General features: G+C 46.1%; 1 protein-coding gene across 4 annotated transcripts in view; it reads left to right on the plus strand.

The window, feature by feature from the left end:
* nbeal1 (neurobeachin-like 1) overlaps positions 1 to 22,708 on the plus strand; it is a gene marked incomplete at its 3' end in the record, with an annotated part of 90,776 nt that overhangs the window by 27,818 nt on the left and 40,250 nt on the right. For 3 of the 4 annotated variants that reach the window (XM_080758760.1, XM_080758763.1, XM_080758761.1), the window contains exons 8-24: positions 1,451 to 1,536; positions 2,294 to 2,681; positions 4,048 to 4,154; positions 5,988 to 6,074; positions 9,301 to 9,384; positions 10,753 to 10,851; positions 11,313 to 11,887; positions 13,054 to 13,186; positions 13,480 to 13,599; positions 14,678 to 14,999; positions 15,180 to 15,259; positions 15,984 to 16,073; positions 19,073 to 19,259; positions 20,350 to 20,483; positions 21,281 to 21,440; positions 22,151 to 22,253; positions 22,429 to 22,588. In XM_080758760.1, coding sequence (XP_080614886.1) covers positions 1,451 to 1,536; positions 2,294 to 2,681; positions 4,048 to 4,154; positions 5,988 to 6,074; positions 9,301 to 9,384; positions 10,753 to 10,851; positions 11,313 to 11,887; positions 13,054 to 13,186; positions 13,480 to 13,599; positions 14,678 to 14,999; positions 15,180 to 15,259; positions 15,984 to 16,073; positions 19,073 to 19,259; positions 20,350 to 20,483; positions 21,281 to 21,440; positions 22,151 to 22,253; positions 22,429 to 22,588 — 2,915 coding nt within the window. The remainder of the gene's footprint in view (positions 1 to 1,450; positions 1,537 to 2,293; positions 2,682 to 4,047; positions 4,155 to 5,987; positions 6,075 to 9,300; positions 9,385 to 10,752; positions 10,852 to 11,312; positions 11,888 to 13,053; positions 13,187 to 13,479; positions 13,600 to 14,677; positions 15,000 to 15,179; positions 15,260 to 15,983; positions 16,074 to 19,072; positions 19,260 to 20,349; positions 20,484 to 21,280; positions 21,441 to 22,150; positions 22,254 to 22,428; positions 22,589 to 22,708) is intronic. The other variant, XM_080758762.1, reaches the window with a different exon arrangement.

Here is a 22,708-nt window from a genome sequence, read left to right on the forward strand (position 1 = left end):
TCCACGTGCCGTGCGATGTCCAGCACAGTAGGGGATATTACGTTCTCCTCAGACATTCATATCTTGCTGAAGTGTATATATATATATAATATATATATATATACACTTCAGCAAGATATGAATGTCTGATATATATATATTATATATATATATATATAAGCTCTGTATCTGGCTAATTACGAGAGGATGCGGGATTTTGCGCAGGCCGCTGGTTTTATCTTGACCGCCTGTTCTCATGCGCATGTATTTAAGTACCGCCCGGCACCTGTAGCCTGTGCCCACGTTCCCGCGGGATCCCGCTCCCGATGCCGGGCTCTCTTTTGCAGTGTAGCAGCGGAGTGGGAGGTCGTGTGTGTGTGTGTGTGTGTCGGAGGCAGGGATGGATGGATGGAGAAAACAGACAGACCGGAGCCAAAAAGCTCACGTGTTCTGCTGCCCGGCTGGCCATGATATGTTGACAGATGAGTTAATGGACGACTGGGACCACGGCCACCCACAGGTCACCGACAGACAGACCCCCCCCCCCCCCCCCCCCGTGTGAGTGTGTATTTCGTTGTGATCCAGAGTTCTCTCCATGTTTTTTGATTGAGTAGTTCATTAGACTGTGTGAAGTGAGGGGCACTCTTATATCATCATACTCGACATACATCTTCTGATTACGGGTGAGCAAACGTCAGTAGTATTATAACGTTGTATGAAAATGTGCAAGGCAAAGAATCTGAAAATCTACCACTTCCATACAGAATGGGACGAATGCCCCTAACCCCACTATTTCCATTTCGAAGGGCTATTCCAAAGGCCCCTTAGGTACTTTTTTCCAGCAATGGGATAATCATTTTTGCGTATACGTAGATCTGGTTGACCTGGACCAAGTCAAAAGAAGTGTGTTTTCTGTTCGCCGTTGATGGTTTTCCTAGTTTGCCCATAGTGTAAATGGCCACAGTTACACTAACCTGATTTGTATTTTCTGATGTCACGGTCGCTGTTTTCGACACGGTAAACAAGGACAAAATGTCACGGCCACCGAGGTTAGCGGCTAGTCTACAAACCAGGAAGTAAGGCTTGTACTTTTCACATTCATGCTCTTTCACGCCAGTGACATCATTCATTGGAGTAACCGGTAGAGCACATTCTCAGCAGTCTGACAGAAACACAGAAGAATGCTTAGTGTTTTATGGATGCTAATAATAAAACATTAAACCCACAACAGATACGGTATGTAGACGCAATCATGACAGTGTCCCTTCGTTAAGAGATTAAAATGTGCGCATGCGTGTGTTTGGTATGTGAAGGAGTGAGACAGACGGGGAGGTTAACTGCTGTCAGCTGCAACGCAGCCTCATGTTGCAGTCGTGTTATATTTGCATAGCCAACAGTGTGCCTGCAATTCCACATAACGTGTGCGTGTGTGTTTGTGTGTGTGGGTGCGCGTGCATGTCCGTCCCTCCAGAGTGCTTCCAGGAGAGCGAGCATCTGAAGGACAGTCTGAAATGCTGCCTGCTGCACCTGTTCGGAGCCATAGTCGCCGGTGGACAGGTAGGCCTTAACCTTTGACCTGACAGGGTGGTCCCCACCCGTCCCGCGACTGAAAAGTCTCAGGTTTGATCCCCTGCACTGCAACGGCCAGTTGTGGCCGTGGAACTGTCAGCACAGTGAATGCAGCTCCATTTACACTTTCTTTCTCTCTTGTTTGCACTTGTCTGTCTGTCTGTGGGGGGGGTCTGTCTGTCTGTGTTTCAATATTTTTTATTTAACAGAAAGAAACCTAAACCATACATAGACGATGACATCACATGGGGCACAAGATAACACGCTTAACAGTACAATGAAGACATACAAACAAGACGTATACAAATCATAAAATAGACACTTGGAGGGCTGTCATCTTTTCCATTTATCAAGAATTGGCAACCGAGAAGCATGAAACAATGCTCCTTTAGTTAGTTAAATGAGAAAAGGAGGTTGCGCATCAGCAATCGGTGGAGTGCTAAACCCAAATCCAGTATACATAAAAATAAAATAAAAATCATGGCGGACAAAGTACTCACATTTCCATTTCTTTATTGGCACACCAAAAATGGAACGCTTACACGTTTCAGCTACGAGCCTTCATCAGAGCATTAAGCACAACTCCTTTAGTTAGTGTAATATTTATGTCTGCCCCTAAGACATAATAAATTGGATCTTAAGGGTATTCTAATTCCAATCAGTTTCAAAATGTGTGTGTCTTTCTGTCTTCTTTCCCTCCCTCTCCTGCTCCGGCCCCTCCCTCCCTCCCTCTCCCCCCTGGCAGAGGAACGCCCTGCAGGCCATCTCTCCGGCCACCATGGAGGTGCTGATGCGTGTGCTCACCGACTGCTCCACGGGCTCCTCCACCTCCTCCTCGTCCTCCTTCGACGACTCCTTCGGCGAGGACTGGGACGGCCAAGCGCCCGACCGCAAGGCCCTGCTCACGCTGGGCTGCCTGCGGGAGGTGGTGCACCGGCTGCTGGCCGCCAGCTCCGACCAGCGGCAGGTGGAGATCGCCTCGGTGCTGGAGAACTACTTCAAGCTGCTGAACTCGGACCCGGCAGCCGCCGCCTCCTCCTCCTCCTCGCAGCAGCAGCAGGCCAAGGGACGAGCCCCCGCGTTGGGCCACAACTGGGAGAGCCGCTTTGTGGCGCTGCAAGTGCACATGCTAGGTAAGAGCTAGGTAAGAGCTAGGTAACAGGGGCAGCGGTGGCCGAACGGTTAGCGGAGCTAGTTCGTATCCCCTGACCGGCACGTTAAAATGACCACCGCTGAAGTGCCCTTGAGCAAGGCATTGAACCTCTACCATGAAATGTTCTATGAGCAGGGCCTGGCTGTAAACAAGTTCTTGAGCTTAGTCCAGTTACCCTGGGTAAACACACCGTAGTACCTTTGCTTTGCTTTTGTAACGGCAGCCACTGTGGAGCCCTAAGGATGTTGCAAGTGGGCCACCAAATAATTGGCAAAATGACAAGTTTTTAATAATATCACATTTAAAATTCTTTCAACGCCATTGCCGTAGATGTAGGACAGGTCAATTGAAGCCTATTGTTTTTATACAACGCTTACCGCCATTGCCGTTGATTAATATTGAAACAAATAGCTATGGTATTCCTTATTCAAAACTGTGAAGAATGAGTTTTCAATCTTTTCATTGTGATAAATAGGAACTTAAAGTACACTACTGTATATTGGTTCAAGCCGGAACACAGTCTATTGATTCATCTTTAAAATACATGCGGCCCACCCATCTGAGCACATTTTTCTATGTAGAAAAGGTGGGGAATCACTACAGTGAGTCACAGAGAGAAGATTTTTCTTTGTTGGTTTGCATGATTCTGAATCCATTCCAAGCATTAGTTAGCACAAAAACCACTTGTTGGGCTAAACACTGCCATCATCACAAATGTGATGAGGTCAGGATATTTTGGGTACATTTGGACTAATGGCCGTATTTAGCCCAAGTAGTGTTTTTGGGGCAAAACTAATGCTTGGAATGGATTCAGAATCATAGAAAAACCCAGATTTTTTTTATTTTTTAATGTTTCTGAAAACATTTGAGGAGACAAATATGTAGCATTGTTGCTGAATCCTGATACATCTTTGATCCTCAATGCCTACAGTAGTTGCTAGGGTAACAATAGAAGCAGCTGTTTTGTGAATCCTTTACACAAACCATGGCATCAAAATTTCATACCACCGAGGGTAGGAGTGTCAACTAATTGTATAACCCCACACACACACACACACACACACACACACACACACACACACACACACACACACATGCTATAAACTTAGGGTCATATTCTTTAAGCATAAAGATAAAGCATAAAGCTTTTGCCTTCCTAGTAGATGTCTTCATTCTTGCAGATGAACTTGATAGTTTGTTTAAATAGCCCACTGTATATGCGTGCAAACTAACTGCAAAGCATCATTGGTGGGACAGGGGACACCTGTTTATTATTTGCTTGTTATACGTAATTTTGTGTCGGTCATATAGTGACTTATTTTGTTTCTTTCTTTCTTTCTTTTCAGACACCATCAGGGACATGTTCCTGTGTTCAGACAGGCCCGTCCTGCAAGCTATCTTCCTCAACAGTAACTGTTTTGAGCACCTGACTCGACTGCTGCAGAACAGCAAGGTAGGCAAGGCCACACCACTGGTTGGTTCACCAAACACTGGCTCGGAAGTCAGGACCCATTTGTGGGTCGCGGACACATTTTTATGGGTCATTTGATTATTATTTTTTGTTTGTTATTATTTCAGAACATTTTCAATAAACATGTTTCATGAATTCAATGCAAATGCAATGATTCCCCCATCCCAGTAATTTCATTAACCCATTTAGAGAATATATATTCAAGAATATATATTCAAAGATTTGCGCCACATTTTTACGATTTTTCAATATCTAAATTATAACATAATGTTTAACACCAAAAGGAGTTCCCGCCCAAAATGGGTTAAGAAATAAATTTTAAATCTAAGAAATTCCATAAATTAGAAAACAAATAATTAAAGAAGCCGATCTAGTACAAGCTCATGACGCGAAGTGACATGTTGTGAGCTTGTAGATCTGCTGTTTTCACTAGTTCGGGGTCCTGGCTAAAACGTTTGGGAACCACTGGGCTACACTGTGTTCCATTTCATGTCCACACTGAGTTGTCCTGTGTGGTTGTTGCTGTGTTTGTTCATGACCAGCCACCACACAAAGCCCACAGCCAGTCAGCTGTAATGTCATTTAATTATTTTATATACATGTATATATATTTTTTTAAGAAGAAAACGAGAAGCACTTGAGGTGTCTTACCTTGTGGGCTGTTATTTCTTGAATATTGGAACCGTTTTTACTTAGAGACGGGGGTGTAGCCTAAGATTTAGACTGTCATAGATGTATTTTTAATTATCGATTCTGACATTTTCAATGTATGAGCCCTCTCGCCCCATGGTGGTGAGCGCGGCACCCTGTGCCTCCGTAGAGCTCTGAACATGTACGAATGCAAAACCTAAGGTGCTTACCCTGCTGTTGAAACCCGTAGGTCCGTAGTTTTCAATAGTTTCAATAGTGATTTAATCCATTCTGTCTCGGAATCTCTACTGTTTTTTCTGGTTTCAACTGCGAAACAGCGCCCCCCTTTGGCTTAAGCTTCTGTTCAAACAGACAGCCAAAGAAAAGGGGCGCTGTTTCGTGGATGAGACCTTAGAGGCTTAGAGTAGACTCTCGTAGATTGAAAATGTCAGAACCGATAAAACCATATAACCATTATTTGTAAGGCATATCTGCTATTTTACAGTGCACTAGTTATATTTGAAACCTTCTCATTTGATGTTTTCAGCGCTGCTCGTGTAGGCTCTCATGTGTTCTACTGTTCTACTGGATGGTGATGTCATCCACACTTTGGTCCCAAACAAAATATGAATCTTGTAATCTTACAGACATGGAATTTGCTCTGCGTCTGAATGCTCCCCCGGAGGATGAATCCTAGTGAATTTGGCAACTCCATGGCCTTTCCTCTAGCGCCACCCATAGGCCAACGTTTCCACTTACACATACATTGTCTTAAAATGTAATGACAGGATTGCCATTACACTGAGACCTCTAGGGGCCGCTAGTGGGGGCTTCTAGGCTCTTTAGATGTTGTTTTCCTCTGCTTTGGTCTGGTGTAGCCTTTATGTTTTGTAGCGAGCATTTTGGCCTCCTTTTGCATGTTAACCTCCCCCCACAGCCTTGCTGGAACACCAACACATAGCCAGAGCCCCCTCCAAGGACCATCGCCTTTAACCTCTCACCCCCAACCTTCCTCCTCCTCCTCTCCCATTCTCTCCCGCTCTTTGTTGCCCCTTTCTCTTGTCCCCCAAACCCCCTCCCATGTCTTTCTCTCTCTCTCTCTCTCTCTCTCTCTCTGTCTTTCTCTCGCACACACATTTGGATGTTAAAGTTGACACGTTGCCTGTTATGTTATTGTTGTGTCAGCTGGTTAACGCTAGGTGCACGGCGGCTGACAAGGACCAGAAAGATATAACCAACAACAGGTTACTGACAGGAGAGAGGGACACTCAGGTACCGCCGAGAACCCCCCCTCAACCCCCCCACCCCTGACACCACCCCCTCCTCCTCCTCCTCCCCCTCACCTGCTACTGCTGTTGCCACCACCCACCTGACAAACCCCACCTGTCACCCAGCGCAGAGCCCGATGGCCACTCCACAGCAAGACCCGCATTGCCCTGCATTGGCCTAGTTAGCTGAGGTTCAATAGGGCCTGGCCTGTAATAGGCTTCGTATCATTACAATACACTGACAGGGGCCAATAATTAAGTGATAATGTTCCATGGGGACCAATGAGTGTAGTGTCCCGCTGTATTAATGTTGTCATTGGTAAACATTTTTAAGTAGCCTGGTATCATATCTTTTCATGAGGCCCAGAATTCCCTGCTTAGACGATGTTATCAGACACATAGCTGCGTGATCCTGATTTAGAAAAGGCCAGCCTCCACTTGCACAAGCTTATACCTTTAACCTGAGAGCCCCCTTTGTCCCACTCAAATTCCTTTAACGGTTCCAGTTGTCTGTTACTTAATGCCCTCCTATAACTCGGGCCGGACCGAATGACTGGGGGTATTTGTTTGCATGTGGAGACACTGAGCTCGGCTTGTCTGTCACACACCTGCCCCCGTCCGGCTCACCTGTAGACCGGCTGAATAGGGTAGTGTTTAGTAATGGAACTAATGGGGTCCATTCTCTAGAATGTGCTGTATCCAACACAACACAATGAACTTGTTCTCCATCCGTGCAGTTATTCAGGTTTCTTTACACAAAGGGCCACTTTTATAAGATGTTAATCCTTCTATTGATCTGGTTAACATGACCGCAGATGGATACATGCACTAACCTGCACAGGCACACACACCCACAACACACACACGCACAGAAACAAATGAGCGTCGTGCAGCAGCTGTAATTGGATACTATAGGGGTCGATGCAGCGTATTCATTTGGTTTCCAGGTAACCCGGCTGGCGTAGTTGAGTAGACCCATGTGTGCTAATACAAGTGAGGAATCAAAGGTAGAAGAACTAACTTGACATCTAGTCGGAGTCGAGTTAGAAAAAACTGATTTGAATGACTTCAAGAATAAAAGTGAGAAAGAAATGCAGCGCAAAACAGAAATATCACAGAGATGGTCATTCGGCCTGTGTCATTGCTGTAGAGTTACCTCTCGGCCTCCCAAGCGCCAACCCCTCCACCTATCACCCCCACACTCGTTTGACTTCCTTCCTTTACACCCCCCGCCTCACACCCCATCACTCCCACCAATCACCTCCCCGGGTTTTCCTGTGGTCTATACGGTACTCTGGGTTCCATTTGGAATGCTGTCATGCTGTCAGCCTGGCTTGTGTTCTCACTGCAGTCTGTGGCTTGTGATGGCCTGGACTTGATGATGATGATGATGATGATGATGATCATGGTCTGGGTCCTCCTTTTTATTTTCCCTTACCCACAGTCCCTCTCCAGCTAGTCCGTACCACAATGTTTGATTAAGCGCTTCTTGATCGCCAACTGTGCGCCATGAATCCTTGGGTTTATTTAGCGACCTCAAAAACACTGACGGTGAAGGACAGAGCTGGACGGTCGGCGCTGTGTTTGTTCTGTTCTGTTTGTCGTTATTATTTTTTCCCATGGTTTGTTTGGTGTTTGTGTTCTAATGTGGGCTGCATTCTACGTGTTGTGGGTGTTTGTATTAAGAAAGAGAGGTTTTTCACCTGTCTGAGAGATGTTTGTGGGTCTTTATCCGTGTGGAGGTGGGTGGTACTGGGTGTGTTTTTTGTATACCGTATATACTTCGTCCTCCGGTCAGACGTTCCTGGCGTCGGAAGGGAGAGCATCTCGGAGAGTATAGGCCTGTCACATGTTATTACATACAGTCGCCTAATCGCAAGTATTTGAGATAATCGCAATTATTTTTGCGTAATCGTCAATCGTTTCCATGTTGGAAAATTGTCCATACATTTTTTTTTTTTTTTTTTTTACAAAATAATAATAATATATAATTGAAATGTCAGTGATTTCTTTGTATATATATTATATAAGTTATATATGTTATTTGTCATATCTGCCCTGTGCAATTTAATACGAAGCCTAAAAGGCAAACCGAAATACAAATTGTAACGTTCCAATGTTCAACGCAAAAAAAACACAATTCAATCGTTAATCACAATTATTTGTGCGACAATTAATTGTCAACTTAAATCTGTAATTGTGACAGCCCTATCGGAGAGTCTCCCGCCATCCAAACACAACTACTGCAGTTAAAGATGTTAACTGCAGCCTCCCTCCAAACACGAGCACCCGTAATCTGGGGTCTAAGGTCACCGATGATTTTTACTCACAGGGTCTCACACCCAAATAATTCCACATGTTCGACGTGCATGTAAGTCTTCTTTTTATTCCCGCAAGCGTGGTTCAGGGTTCCCACGGTCATGACATTTCTGGAAATATTATTTAAAAAAAAAGAAAAAACATTTTCCAGACTCCTGGAAAAGGTTTGGAATTTATCAAGGGTTCTGGAAAAAATAGTTGGCTATGCTTTGTTTTTGGCAATTGATTTTTGTTCATAAATAACTTTTTCCAAAACATGTATAACACAAAATTATGTAACATAAGTCGTTATTCATCAAATGGGGCAGTGTGATTGCAGCCTAATGTGTACCAGTATGTGACACAAATAACAGATCTACAAGCTCACAACGTGCTGCAGCGTGCTCCTATGGCCTAGTATAGGTAGTGTAGCAAAACCTTTGCTACAAAATTTGGCACAAAATTTGGAATAGAATTCTATATTCTATGATTTATTGTTGCTCCAATGCCTGTCTTTATGCATTGCACATAATAGGAGTAAGATATTCAGTATTGTGCTGAATGATCGTTATATAGGCCTGGAAATTGGGTTCAATATTCTGGAAAAGTTTTGGAAATTCATTGGTAAAAATGTGTGGGAACCCTGGTGATTGCATGTTGCGATCTACAGTATTTATTTATTTTATTGTTTTTGCTGACTATAATTTTTTCCCATGCAAAGGCGTTATAGCGTTTAGCTTTGTGCATGCCAAAGTGCTGTGTACTGTGTAGTGATGAACATAATAGTCTGCTGGAATAAAAGGAGACTTCATTCACGTCCGATCACACTGCTGTCACCCCCCCGCCCCCACCCCCCACCCCCCCTCCACTGCGCCGGCAACAGGCCTCCTAACGGGCTTAGTGACTAGAAATTGCCATGTTCTTCCTCCCAGGTGTTTCAGGGGCGTTTGGACTCTCTCGCCATAGCAACCATCAAAGCCTTGACAACGGTCATGCACAAATCACCAGCTGCAAAGGTAAGTGATCAGCGTACTCAAGATTCAAGACTTGCCATGTCAACAGAGTAGATTGGGATTTGTTTCAGTGCACTAAAAACAGACATACAAATAGACACATATTCACAATTCACGTCACATATTCAGACCGTAGAAAAAAATACAAAAGTACAAACATCACATGAGTCAGTGTTCGTGTTTAGTGGGGTTCAGTACTTAGTTTAGACAGTACTTAGTTTAGACTAGTCATTTGGTTAGACCAGTCATTAGCCCTACAACTACAACCTATGTTAACCCCTCACCCTAACCCTAACCTCCCACGGGGAAGCACACCTAAACCTAATCTTAACCCATGTCTAACCAATGACTAGTCTAAACTAAGTATGCACCCCGTTTAGGGTAACAAAATGGGCAGGATAATCCCTAGTTTACTCATTTCACTGAATTCTTGGAATTTGAGAGATGCTCATATTCGGCGTCTCGAGGCTTCTTTTGTTGGAGAAAACTAGATGTGAGAACACTAGAGAATCCACATTCTAACGGGAAGGTTGCGAGTTTGAATCCGTGGAGCAAAGTGAATGCATTCACCAATCCCGCCGCAATTACGGGGTCAATGAACTAATGCCTTGCTCAAGTGGAACAGCTCAGTGGCCAACATCGCATCGCAAATATAGTGAATTTTACATACTAGAAACTGTAATAGACTTAATTGATCCCAAGGGCACTTTAGGCAGTGGTTTTCAACCAGTTGTCCAGAGACCACCAGTGGTTCCTGTGGGTCTTCCAGGTTGTTCCCAGCTAAATGATGGAGAGTTGGTACCCAAATGAACGTTTTATAGATATTTTACTCTTGTCTTGTCTAAAGTCTTGGGTCTGGGAGGCTAAATCTCATCAAATGGTGGTGGTGGTCCATGGCTCAAATGGCAAATACATAATGGTCCTTGATATGAAAAGGGTTGAAAACCACTGCTTTAGGCCCATCATTTTGTATTTAATTTTTTATCCCACGATTTTGTAACCCATTTTTCACCCCTGTGTCAATCATCTAATGTGATCCTGGGCTCTACACACCCTCCACCAACCTAGTCCCCATATATGGGGGACAAGGGGAGAGCAACGGACTTGAACTCATGCTTCCTTCATGCCTGAGTGTCCAAGTTGCTCCTTTACACCGGACAGGGGGGAGTTTCCCTGGTTGGACGTAGCGCGTGGAAGGAACACGTTATTCCAACCAGTTCCTTTCCCCTCCATCAGGCCTCCCCCGGCTGGCCAGGGGGAGGCAGTTTAGTGACCAGGATATCATTTTGTATTTTAACAGGGATTTGAACCTGTGCTGTCCCACAAACACAAAGCTCACAGATAAATCTCTCTCACCCGTCCCATATACAGGAGGTGTTCAAGGAGCGGATCGGTTATAATCACCTCTACGAGGTGCTGGTGTCCCTGGGCCAGCCGTCCAGACACCTTCTCAAGGAACTCATGAACATGGTAAGAGAGGCCTGTCTGTCGGGCCTGTAGTTGTCTATGTCCTTAAGCCAAATTGAAGCCAAAGATAAATGGTTTTCAAGATAGCAACGGCGTCACTGCACTGCACTTTATTCTCATATGTTTGTATGCTTTGTCTCGTACTGTAATGTGCTTCACTGCCTGCCTGTTTCGCTTTGTGCGGGGAATCCGCTATATGTATTTGTATGTAATGTCCATTAATATGCACTGTCCCGTCGAAATAAACAAATAAAGTAAGTAAAGTACTAATCGCGTGCGACAGAGGTTTGACGTATTTTCTTAACTTTGCTGTCTGTCTGACTGTTTGGTTGTCTGAACATTGCCATCCGATCTTCAACTTGAACCTGTGTGTGTGTATGTGCATGTGTGCGTGCGTGCGTGCTTGTGTGTGTTTGTGTGTGCGCGCGTGCATGTGTGTGTGCGTGTTCTGTGCGTGCGTGCAGGCGGTGGAGGGCGAGCACTCGTCCGTGGGCATCCTGGGAATAAGCAACGTGGACCCGCTGCTGCTGCTGGTGCAGTGGTTGCCGGAGCTGGACTCCTCTGAGCTGCAGCTCTTCACGGCCGACTGGCTGCGCCGCCTCTGCTGCCTCAACCGCGGGACGCGCGCCACCTGCGTAAACGCTGCCATGGCCCTGCGGGCGCTGGCCGCCCTCGAGAGCCACGGACAGTTGAGCCGCACCTGCGCGGAGAGCCTGCTGGCGTTGCTGGGCTCGCTGGGCTCTCAGTCGCTCGGCGCCCGCGAGCTCCTGGGCATGCTGCGTCTGCTGCGGCCGCCCGAGGCCGGCCGGCCGCACCCCTACGCGGCGCCCGCACTCCGGGCCCTGCTCGCCATGGTGAGGAAGCAGGGCCTGGAGAGCGCCATGCAGTACTTCGACCTGTCGCCCAGCATGGCCGGAATCGCGGTGCCCACGGTGCAGCGCTGGCCCGGCTCCGCCTTCAGCTTCCTGGCCTGGCTGTCATTGGACCAGGACCAGCAGGGACCGCCCAGCAAGGGCGACAAGAGGAAGCAGCTTTACAGGTGAGGTAGTCTTGCATAGACAGACATTCCACAACCTCCGAATGCTACATAGAGTAATATACAAAAATATATTCAATTTTTTAAATATCTTAAAAAAAAAAAAAGTAGTCCATTTCTGTCGGTTAAATGATTTCGATTTATATTAGGATACATTTGTGCGACTGTAAAGACGAAACGGAAGTGGGGAAGAGGCGTCACTTCCACTTTATCCCTTGCATGATAGAGCTTCCGTTGCTCCATGTCTGCAGACATGTCTTCAATGCGTCGGCCAATTGTGTTATTTGAGAGTGGCACATTTGCTAATTCCTTTGCAGCATCTGGTCCCAACATGCCCCCCGCGAATTTGAATGAATTGGCTATTACCGTTTCTGCCAATGTATGTGGCATTTTTAACTTTGCCAACATCTCTGCGATTTGGTAGCTTAACCTTTTTCAGAAGTCTTAGTGGTACAGTGTGCTGCTGTCGGGTTCTGGTGGTGGCGTCTTGCTGGAGGGAGCGAAGTGTAGCGTCTTCTGGATGCATCTATTTTTGGCTGCTTCAACTTGAAACCGTCTGAAACTTCAAAATAAAATGTCCACCATTTCCGTTTCACTACTCCTTTAACATTAACATTTCTATGGCCGAGGGTCGTTGAAGTCTATTGTTGCATCGTTGTTGTTGTCACACGTCTAATGGTTAGACAGTGACAACAACGACGCAACAATAGAAAGCCTGCAGCCCAGTAGCTATTGCTTTTGGGGGAAGGTTAGTGTTACTTTCGGTCAAATCAGACGGCACACCTGGACATATCAAACGGCACACTAAAGTGCCGCGGCACAAAGGTCACTGCACTAGACCAGTGGTTCCCAAACTTTTCAGCCTGTGAACAAAACAGAAATAAGATATTCGTGGGACCCAAAATACTGAAAATAGCAGATATACAGCTTGTAGATCGGATATTTTCACTACTTAAATATGTGTTCTAATTTATGCAATTTCTGTCATTTCTTCATGACATCAATGGATTTTTGTAATATTAATTCATAAAGTTTTGCTTTTTTGGGAATGTTTTTTTTTAAATGTTTTGAAATAACAATTATTAAACAAATGTAGGAAAAAAGACAAAAAAATAATGCTTGCTAGGTGTGTCTTCTCACTTTCACTTGTTCTTCTGTCTCCCGCGTAGCTTCTTCACTCCAGGGGGCACAGGCTTTGAAGCGTTCATCAGCTCGGCAGGGGTCCTGGTGGTGGCTGTGTGCACCAAGAAGGAATACGTCACGGTCATGCTGCCAGATTACTGTTTCTGCGACTCCCTGTGGGTGAGTCATTAACCCAGTTAGGACTGGGACCAGATTCTACAAAAATGTCTTCTAAATCCTGACAGTTCTCTGAATGTTTCTATATCAGTGGTGCTCAAACTTTTTCATGTCAAGGTCGCTTTACTTAAAGTGTGTGTGTGTGTGTGTGTGTGTGTGTGTGTGTGTGTGTGTGTGTGTGTGTGTGTGTGTGTGTGTGTGTGTGTGTGTGTGTGTGTGTGTGTGTGTGTGTGTGTGTGTGTGTGTGTTTGTGTGTGTGTGTGTGTGTGTGTGCGCGCGCGCGCGTGTGTCTACAGCACAGCATTGGTGTCGTGCACGTGCCCGGCAAGAGGCCGTTCGGTCAGAGCTTGGTCTACATCTACGTCGATGGACAGCAGAAGCTTTCGGCTCCGCTCAAGTACCCCACCATGACAGAGGTGAGAGCCCGTGGCCCCTCCCTGTTGTATTACGGTATATTGTTATTATGTAGTAGTACTACTAGTCCTTATCCGTTCTGAATATATGAACACCAAATGATGTACAGCGTGAGTATTGCGATGTAATAGATCACATGACTGATAGGGAGGGGATTGTTGACAGATGATCTTGGGAAGTTGGGTTGGGCACAAAGGTATAGGCTAATGTAATTATGTAAGATGGACGGACGGAAGCCTGTATGTATTTTACCATTGTGTTTTACCGACGGCACAGGATCTGTGTTCCCCCTCCGTCGAGTGGTGGATTATATTATTGATATGTTCTGATCCAACAGATATAAAAGTAGGCCTACACAGTAAGTGATGTAATTTTGGGATCGTAACCGAATCATCCAAATGGACCCGCTCATTGCAGCACATTGTGCTGTCGAAACCCAAACACCTTTAGGCTACTGGGAAAGTACGTGTTGATCACAGTGCATGTGTGGACGTCTGGACGATAACGCACGGTGGAGGAGGGGGTGTACAGTGTGGTGTCGAAAGGGCGCGTGTGTTCACGTTTAATAGCGCACGTAACGTTGGCTGCAAATTCCCCGTCCCGGGCGGAATGGGTGTCGAAAAACCCTGTTTGTATTTGTCTGGCACGGCAAAAGAGGTGGTGGAGGAGGACTGGAGGCTGTGTCAGTGCAGGCTTTCAGGTGCCTGTCTGCCACGCACCCCCCGCGTTGGCCGCGCTGTTTCCCCCAAAAAAATCACTAGCTGTTTTTAGCATCCGTGGCTAGCCCCCATAGGGCTCCATGGTGTGCCGTCATCGAACATCCCAAAACTGTGCACATTAGTGGCATTTAGTGGCATTGGGGAAATGGAGGGCTACTGCTTCCAGGTTAGCTCTCTGTTTTTTCTGCAGTTTGCAGAGTTTGCATGCATTATTCTGGCACCTCCCGTGGAGTGCAGCCTATGGGAGGGAATGTGCTAAGTAAAAGTATCAATGTTGCAATGTAGATGTACTCTGTTGCAAGTATACAATGTCTGACAACGTCGTGGCGTCCACTCTGCTCTCTCTCTCTCCTCGACCCAGCCTTTCACGTCGTGCTGCATCGGCTCAGCGGGCCACCGCACCACCACGCCGCCGCCCTCCCAGATCCCCGACCCGCCCTTCTCACCGTCGGGGTCCTCCCCCGCCGGCGGGCGCCCCTCCCTCGGGGGCATCCTGTCGCCGCACGCCTGGGGCGGGCTGCTGGGTGCCGGCGGGAAGCCGGAGTCGCTCACCAAGCTGATCTCGGCGGGCACGCAGGACAGCGAGTGGGGCAGCCCCACCTCGCTGCAGGGCCAGCTGGGCAGCGTCATGGTGTTCCACGAGCCCCTCCAGCCCCAGCACGTCAAGGCCATCTGCAGCGCCGGTGAGAGAACCGACCGATGAGAGATTCACTGTTGAGATGTCAAAACAACGTTTAGATTTTTCTTTTTACCCGATTCTACAAATCATGCCGTCTGTCTGTCTCTCTCTCTCTCTCTCTCGGTCTCTCTCTGCCCCCCACCCCCCTCTCTCTCTCTGTCTGTCTCCCTCTCTCTCTCCCCAGGTCCAAACTGTATCTCTCCATTCCAGGAGGCGGATCTTAGCGACCTCTCAACCAAACTGCTGCTGCATTATTCACCAAAGGTGACTGGCGCACGCACGCACGCACGCATGTGTTCACGCACGCACACACGGCGGCCCATGAGTCATCCATTCCATTTCCCTGCTCATCCCAGCTCTCTTGGCTTTTCTGCTCTGATGTGTAACTGAAGTGAATTAGACCCCTATAGTGTCAGCTGACCTTGGAACAGTATTATTAAATGATAACGGCATTGGTAAAGCGCACAAGGACATTATTTTTTAGAATTATTGCATAACATTTGTGTTATGCAATAGTGATGGTAGCAGTACTTGTCCAGCTGTAGGTGTGGGGGCAGGCCTGTCACAATACAATAATCGCAATTATTTGAGATGAACGCAATTATGTTTTACATAATCATCATTTCCATGTTTAAAGACATACAAATATTGGAAATAGCTGATCTAGAATAGCCGAACTCGTCACGATGTGACACGTTTTCAGCTTGTCGATCCGCTAGTATAAGCCATATCTGCCCTGTGCACCTTTTGTTTACGAAGCCTAAAAGCCAAACAGAAAAATATATATATATTCGTATTCATAATGTTCCAATAATCGTTCAACGACAGAAACACCATTAAATCGCCAATCGCAATTATTTGAATTGACAAGTGTCAGATTAAATTATTAGTTATTTATTGTGACAGCCCGAGGTGTGGGTTGAGTGGAAGTGTAGTAGGTTTACCTCTCCTCTGACTAAACGCTGCCTCTCTGGTTGGACATTCACAGGCCTGCCGGAACCCCATCTGTCTGGACCTGTCTCCCAACCTGCTCCACGGACGGCTGACTGGGAACAAAGTGGTCAACTGGGACGTCAAGGTATGGAACACACACACACACACACTACGCACACATTCCCTCGTGTTTGTGAGTCTCTCATGTGTCTCAGCGTGGCTGCTTCGCCCACCTACAGTCAGGGAGGTCAGAAGACGAGGTCACACACACACACAACCACACACACACACACACACACACACACACACACACACACACACAACTGCCGCTACAGCCGGTACACCCATGAAGTAAACACAAATGTGTTAAATTAATTAACTGCCTAAGCCCTACGACGAATATCGAGAAAAAAAGATGATCTACAAGCTGCTCACTGACACCCTCCATCACGAGATCTACGCTATTTTTTTTTAAACATTTTCTTTCCATGTCAAAACTTGGGGGGGAAATATTCCCCAAAATAACGATCTAATAATTAACATTAAATTAACATTTACATTGTCTATCTATTTTCTTTCATAAACACAAAGAAGATCCAACATTGCAAATACCCCATGTGGAACCACAGCCTCATTAATAGTATTGTACCGGGCGGCGCTGAGACATTGAAATATGATGCAGATACACAATATCAAATAATGACTTAACCTACAGTATGGTCACCTTACTATTGTCCCCTGGTAACTGGGGTCTGGGAATTTGGAATGGATGGGTGGGGGGAATTCTCCGTTAATCCTTTTAACAAATCACTGTGGCCTTGTGGTTAGAGTGTCTGCCCTGAGACTGGGAGGCCGGGGGGTTCAATAATCCCCGGAGTCATACCAAAGACTATTACAAAAAAAAAGTGGTACCCAATGCCTGAACTGCTTGGCACTCAGCATCGGGGTTGGATTAGGGGCCCTGTGACATACTAGCGTCATGACCAGAGGGGTGTACTTGTACATTAAAAGCTACCTCATGCTAAGGAAATATTTAGGAGAAAGGCTCCTGATCTATGGACCACATGGTTCCCAAGGCTACATACTTACATTTTAATAAAACACATTTAGCTATGGGTCCAATCTTATGAACTATCTTCATGTAGTTGGTCCTCACTAAATGCTCATGATAAAATTGTGCCATTTCTTTCTACTCAGACTGGGTCTCATAGGAGGGCTAAAAACCAATATTAAATTTGTATTTTGATTTGTATTAACGCAAGAACAATGGCTTCCATTATTGCATGCTAACTTTCCGGGAATAGAACGCCTGCAGTTTCTATTAGCTTGGATTCCCTGTCGATGATGTCACTGGTTAGGGTTAGGGAACTGTCCACAGCCCTCCTCTTGAGACACAGAGTAGACAAAAATGGTACCAAATGATAATGAGCATTAGTGAGGATATGAAGATAGGTTATATGGCTGAAGTCGTCCTAAATATAAAGGGTATGTGCGTATCATCATACCCGGAAGTTATGCGGGAATGCCTACTGAGTGACAAAAAAGTACTTCTGGCCATACATACATACCGGTACATCTGATTGCATTAACCCATTTTGGGCGGGAACCCCTTTTTGGTGTTTTAAGCATTCTGTTCAGCATTCAGCTATTGAAAAATAGCAGATCTACAAGCTCGTAGCTTGTAGGTCTGGGTATTTTTGAAAAATCGTGAAAATGTGGCACAAATCTTTGAATATATATTTCAGAGCGAACATTTTTAATTAAAATATTGGCTTCTGTGGGGTCCATGGAACTACATATTTTGAGATGGGGGTCCGTGGCCCAATAGAGATAATTCTGGGGGTCCTTGACATGAAAAAGGTTGAGTACCACTGACATAGAAACATGGGCTTTTCGATTTAGAAGCCTTTTTTTTATCGACCTCAGTCCAAAATGGAGTAAACAATGTAAAACGACGTTCCCACTGGATTTGCCTCTGACTCTTATGCATGCACGTTCCCTCTATACTAGTGAAAGGACATGCATGTGACATGATAATGTCTTTCGTGCATGCAGAGATTGATTGTGTTGCTGAAGGATGCTTTGGCTAAGTGTGCGGGGTCACGGGAATTGAACCTGTGACCCTCTGAGCCATCCTGTTGTCTTATTTCTTTACCAGAAGACCCATGCACTGTTAAAGGTCACCGTCGTCAGAGGGTACAGTGTTGCGGTCCAGCGCTGGAAGAATCCAATCCAAATTGCATGCTTTTTAGTCATTGAACCAAATCTAGACATCTGTTTTGTATTTTTGGTTAACATATTTTGGCTCTCTGGTCTCTGTACGTGCAGTTAGACACGCATAAGGACAGATTGGACAAGTTTGCTGCTCAGATGTTCACCAAGAAATGACTTTTGCTAACATGCAAGTACCGTTAAATTCACATGGAATTCAGTTACCGGTACGCGAGCTTTCATATATTTCGTTGCAAAAATGTCCCTGTCCTAATTTTGGCATTCTGTGTGACATGATCAACTAGGGCTGGGCAATTTATTGGAAATATATTGAAGCAGATATTTAGAGCCAATATTTTTTGGATATTTGTTATTTGAAAGATCTTTCTGTAGGACTTAATCTTGTACATATGTACGTTAATTGAATAATATAGAAGAATTTCTTTACACAATTGTTTTATTAAGGTTGGTCCCGGTCCTATATGCTAAATCCCGCTACCTCTGGAATGCTAGCGCGATGCAGACGGGCGATGACCTGAAAATCAAAATGGCCCACTGAGTCACGGCCTGTTAACGTTTTCCTGTTGCTTTTATCTCGGATTCTAATCCCAGATTCTGACTCTAATCAAAACAAGCTTTGTTTATGGCCGATTTCGGCCGGGTCGCTAGTCCGGGTTGCAAGGTTTATGTCCCCGGGTGACTTAAACATGCGATCCGATCAGATTTAACGTTGGTGGCTTTCACACTCGGTTCACGGACCTGGGGTAATTGTTGCCTCAAGCAAATCCGCTCAGAATGGAGGGTATTGACGGGGGGCGAAATAATGAATTAATACCTGGCAGTAACGGTGTTAATTTCTTCTCAACGGATCAACAGGAAAACATGGTGTAGGTGAACACGTCATGTTCTTAATGTTCTGTGTGTGTCTCTCAGGACGTGATCAACTGCGTCGGGGGTCCCCCGGTGCTGGTCCCCATCCTGGAGCAGCTGACTCTGCTGACCCCCAATCAGCAGGGCAGCTCTGACCCCGCCGCACTGGGGTCAGAGTTCATCACCCCTGATGTGACCTCGCCCGGCAGCGAGGGAGACTGGGTCATCCTGCCATCCAATAGGGCTTCAGGTGTGTGTATTACATAACTGTGTGTGTGTGTGTGTATGCGTGTGTGTGTGTGTGCGTTGTGTGTGTGTGTGTGTGTGTGTGTGTGTGTGTGTAGGGGGGAGGCTTTAAGAGTGCTACAAACCATACATTAGTATCATGTACTGCATCTGTTAGCAGCATGCCGGCGGATGTCCAGTGGAAAGATTGTATGAAAAGGATCGTTTGAAAATGTGGAAAGCACCTGTGATCATCCAACCCCATCTCACCCCAACACGGTGAAATAACACAGATTGGATTCCGGATTGGCGAACGTTTTGAAGTTGGAGCTGACTCAGCCCCGTCCGAGTTGCAACCCGATAATGGATAATGGGGTGAAAGCCGTGCCTCTCGGTCTCGGTCAAAACAGTAGTAGTGTAATATGTACAGATTTTGGTGTTTTCCAGTAGTGTATGTATGGAATTGCCACTCCGTGTTATTTCACCGTGTCTGGGTGAGATCGGGCTCGATCATAAAACAAACACACTTATCCACTTTCACTTCCAAGAATAAAAAAAAAGCTAAAAATAGCCAATCTACATTCTACAATCGCACAACAACGCTTCCGACACATTGTATGTTCGTATATCTTTGCTACTTTTTGTGTGACACTGTTGTATAAAGAAACTAGGACATACAGTAATTTGGTTTCCGTGTGTTCTCAAGGTTCAAGGTTCAAGGTTAGCTTTATTGTCCCTTGCGGGAAATTGGTTTGCAGCCAGATCATAGTAAAAAATACACACAACAACATTCAATACAAGACTAAGATCTAAGAACAGGGCACTAGAGACAGATAATTCATGACATTCAATAGTAGCAAAGTCAGCGAAAGTGCATTAGTGGGAAGTATGTGCAAAGAGCAAGAATAAAGTGCTAGCTGCTGTTCAGCAGTTGAATAGCAGCCGGGACAAAGGATAGTTTGAACCGATTATTCTTTGTAGTGGGCACCCTCAGCCGACGACCTGAGGGCAACCGTTGAAACTCAGACCGAGGACAGTAGGACAGTGTCAGAGGACAGTATAATGATGTGAACCGTATCGTTGTCTTGTTTCCGTGTCGTCGTCTTGTTTCTCAGAGGCGCGTCTGGAGAAGAACCTTGTGGCCACCTTCCTGCTGGTGCTCAAACACTTCCTGCAGAGACACCCCATCAACCAGGAGAGTCTCCTGCACTCGCACGCAGTGGCCACCATAGGAGCTCTGCTGCAGAAGGTAAGACCCCCCCATCACGCAGTGGCCACCATAGGAGCTCTGCTGCAGAAGGTAAGACCCCCCCATCACGCAGTGGCCACCATAGGAGCTCTGCTGCAGAAGGTAAGACTCCCCCATCACGCAGTGGCCACCATAGGAGCTCTGCTGCAGAAGGTAAGACTCCCCCATCATGCAGTGGCCACCATAGGAGCTCTGCTGCAGAAGGTAAGACTCCCCCATCACGCAGTGGCCACCATAGGAGCTCTGCTGCAGAAGGTAAGACTCCCCCATCATGCAGTGGCCACCATAGGAGCTCTGCTGCAGAAGGTAAGACTCCCCCATCATGCAGTGGCCACCATAGGAGCTCTGCTGCAGAAGGTAAGACTCCCCCATCATGCAGTGTCCACCATAGGAGCTCTGCTGCAGAAGGTACCAATGCAGCGCCGTCGCTATATACGTATACGCGCAATGCGCACTGCGAGTAGGGCAACATGTCGAGGGGAGCAACAAAATGTGCCAAAAAGTTCCAAGACCGAGAAAACACATCGCTGTCGGGCAGCACAAATAAAATGTGAGTAGGGCAACCAAATCGTCAGCGACGTCCCGCTACCAATGATACTCTGTGTGTCTGTCTGCGGCTCTCTGGCTCGGTTTATCCTCTCGTCTCGTCTTGTCCAGAGGTTTTGGATGTTATCAGAAGACCATGCAATGGAGACAGTATGGACATTTCCTAATTCCTACGTGTGTGTGTGTGTGTGTGTGTGTGTGTGTGTGTGTGTGTGTGTGTGTGTGTGCGTGTGCGTGTGCGTGTGCTGCAGCTCCCAGCGGGCCTGGTGGACGTGAGCGTGCTGGTGTCGGTGCAGCTCCTGGTGGAGCAGGTGAGCCACGAGAAGAACCAAGCGCTCCTCCAGCAGCTCTACACCCACCTGCTGTTCAACTTCAACATCTGGAACCAGGGAGACTTCGCACTGCGCATCGGTGAGCAGCGCTGTGGGCCGCGGGTTTCGTTCACTATGATGTTCATTCAATATAATATATATATTGTATTATATACAAGACTTATTATACAACAGGTCGTTTTGAGGTTGAAATAGCCCTCTAGCCGTGCTTCGAACGAGCATGATGGAACGCCTAATAAAAACATACAAATCAGCTGTGTGAGTCTTGCTGCTCTCCCAGAGAGGGTTGCTAACGATTTTCTAGGGATTTATTTTTTTGTGGCTACATCTGTCATTAAAAACGTTTTATAGATTTTATAGCGAATATCTTAGTTATAATTATTTGAGTTGACGTGTGTCACGTATGTTTATTTTTAAGGGAACTGTTGCATAATCGCAATATTACCGTCATTAATGCACGCCTACGTTGCTGCAGGAACGAGCCGATAGGCCAGTTCCACAGGCAGCGCAAAAGTAAAAAGCAAAAGTAATATTGCTTAAGTGTATCTCTAGTCGAGTTGAATGTTGTAGATGCGTTTGGGAGGGATGGGCAAAGAGATGTGCGTGTGTAATAATGAATTGCATTTGTTATAGCGTAATACACATGATATGATGTATAATTATGTATGTGTATGCTTCAGCTGTTGTGTTTGTTAGCCTACTGGCCTAGTTGCTGTAAGTCTTGTTTGTTTCCATGTGATTGTTGTGATCACTGTGTGCTGTTTTGTGTTCTCTCGTGGCGGCATGCAGGTCACATCCAGTACATGTCCACCGTCATCAAAGACAACAGGAAGCAGTTCAGGAAAAGATACGGAGTTCAATTCCTGCTGGACACCATTCGCCTCTATTACGGGTGGGACTCCATGTGCCAGAATGCATTGCACTGCGCTCGCTTTGTTGCCTTGAGCTGTTAACAGTGTGCATATTGCAATGGCTGTGTGTAAAATCAGTTGTACCCCGGCTCTGATTTCAGTTTCAAATGATTTTATATCACTTCCTTATGTATGTTTCCTTCTCTTTTATTTTAGAAAGAACACCAACAAAGAGAGTGAACTGAGCGAAGACGACGTGCGCACCATCCGCACCTCGCTCTGCGGCCTCCTCAAGTACTACATCAGCAAGGGCATGTCCCAGGAGGAGACGCAAAGCATCCTGGGACACATCGCCGCCATCGGAGACGAGGAGCAGGTGAGGGGGCAGAGCTATACATAGTGGGCAGCGGGCGTCCGATTGGAGGCCTTTCTACACTCTAGCGCCATTATTTCTCTGAAGAATTCCCCCGACAAAAATAGTGTAAAATGTCCCCAT

This window comes from Protomyctophum bolini, assembly GCF_963924005.1.
Source record: "Protomyctophum bolini genome assembly, chromosome: 24".
Classification (NCBI taxonomy): Eukaryota; Metazoa; Chordata; class Actinopteri; order Myctophiformes; family Myctophidae; genus Protomyctophum; species Protomyctophum bolini.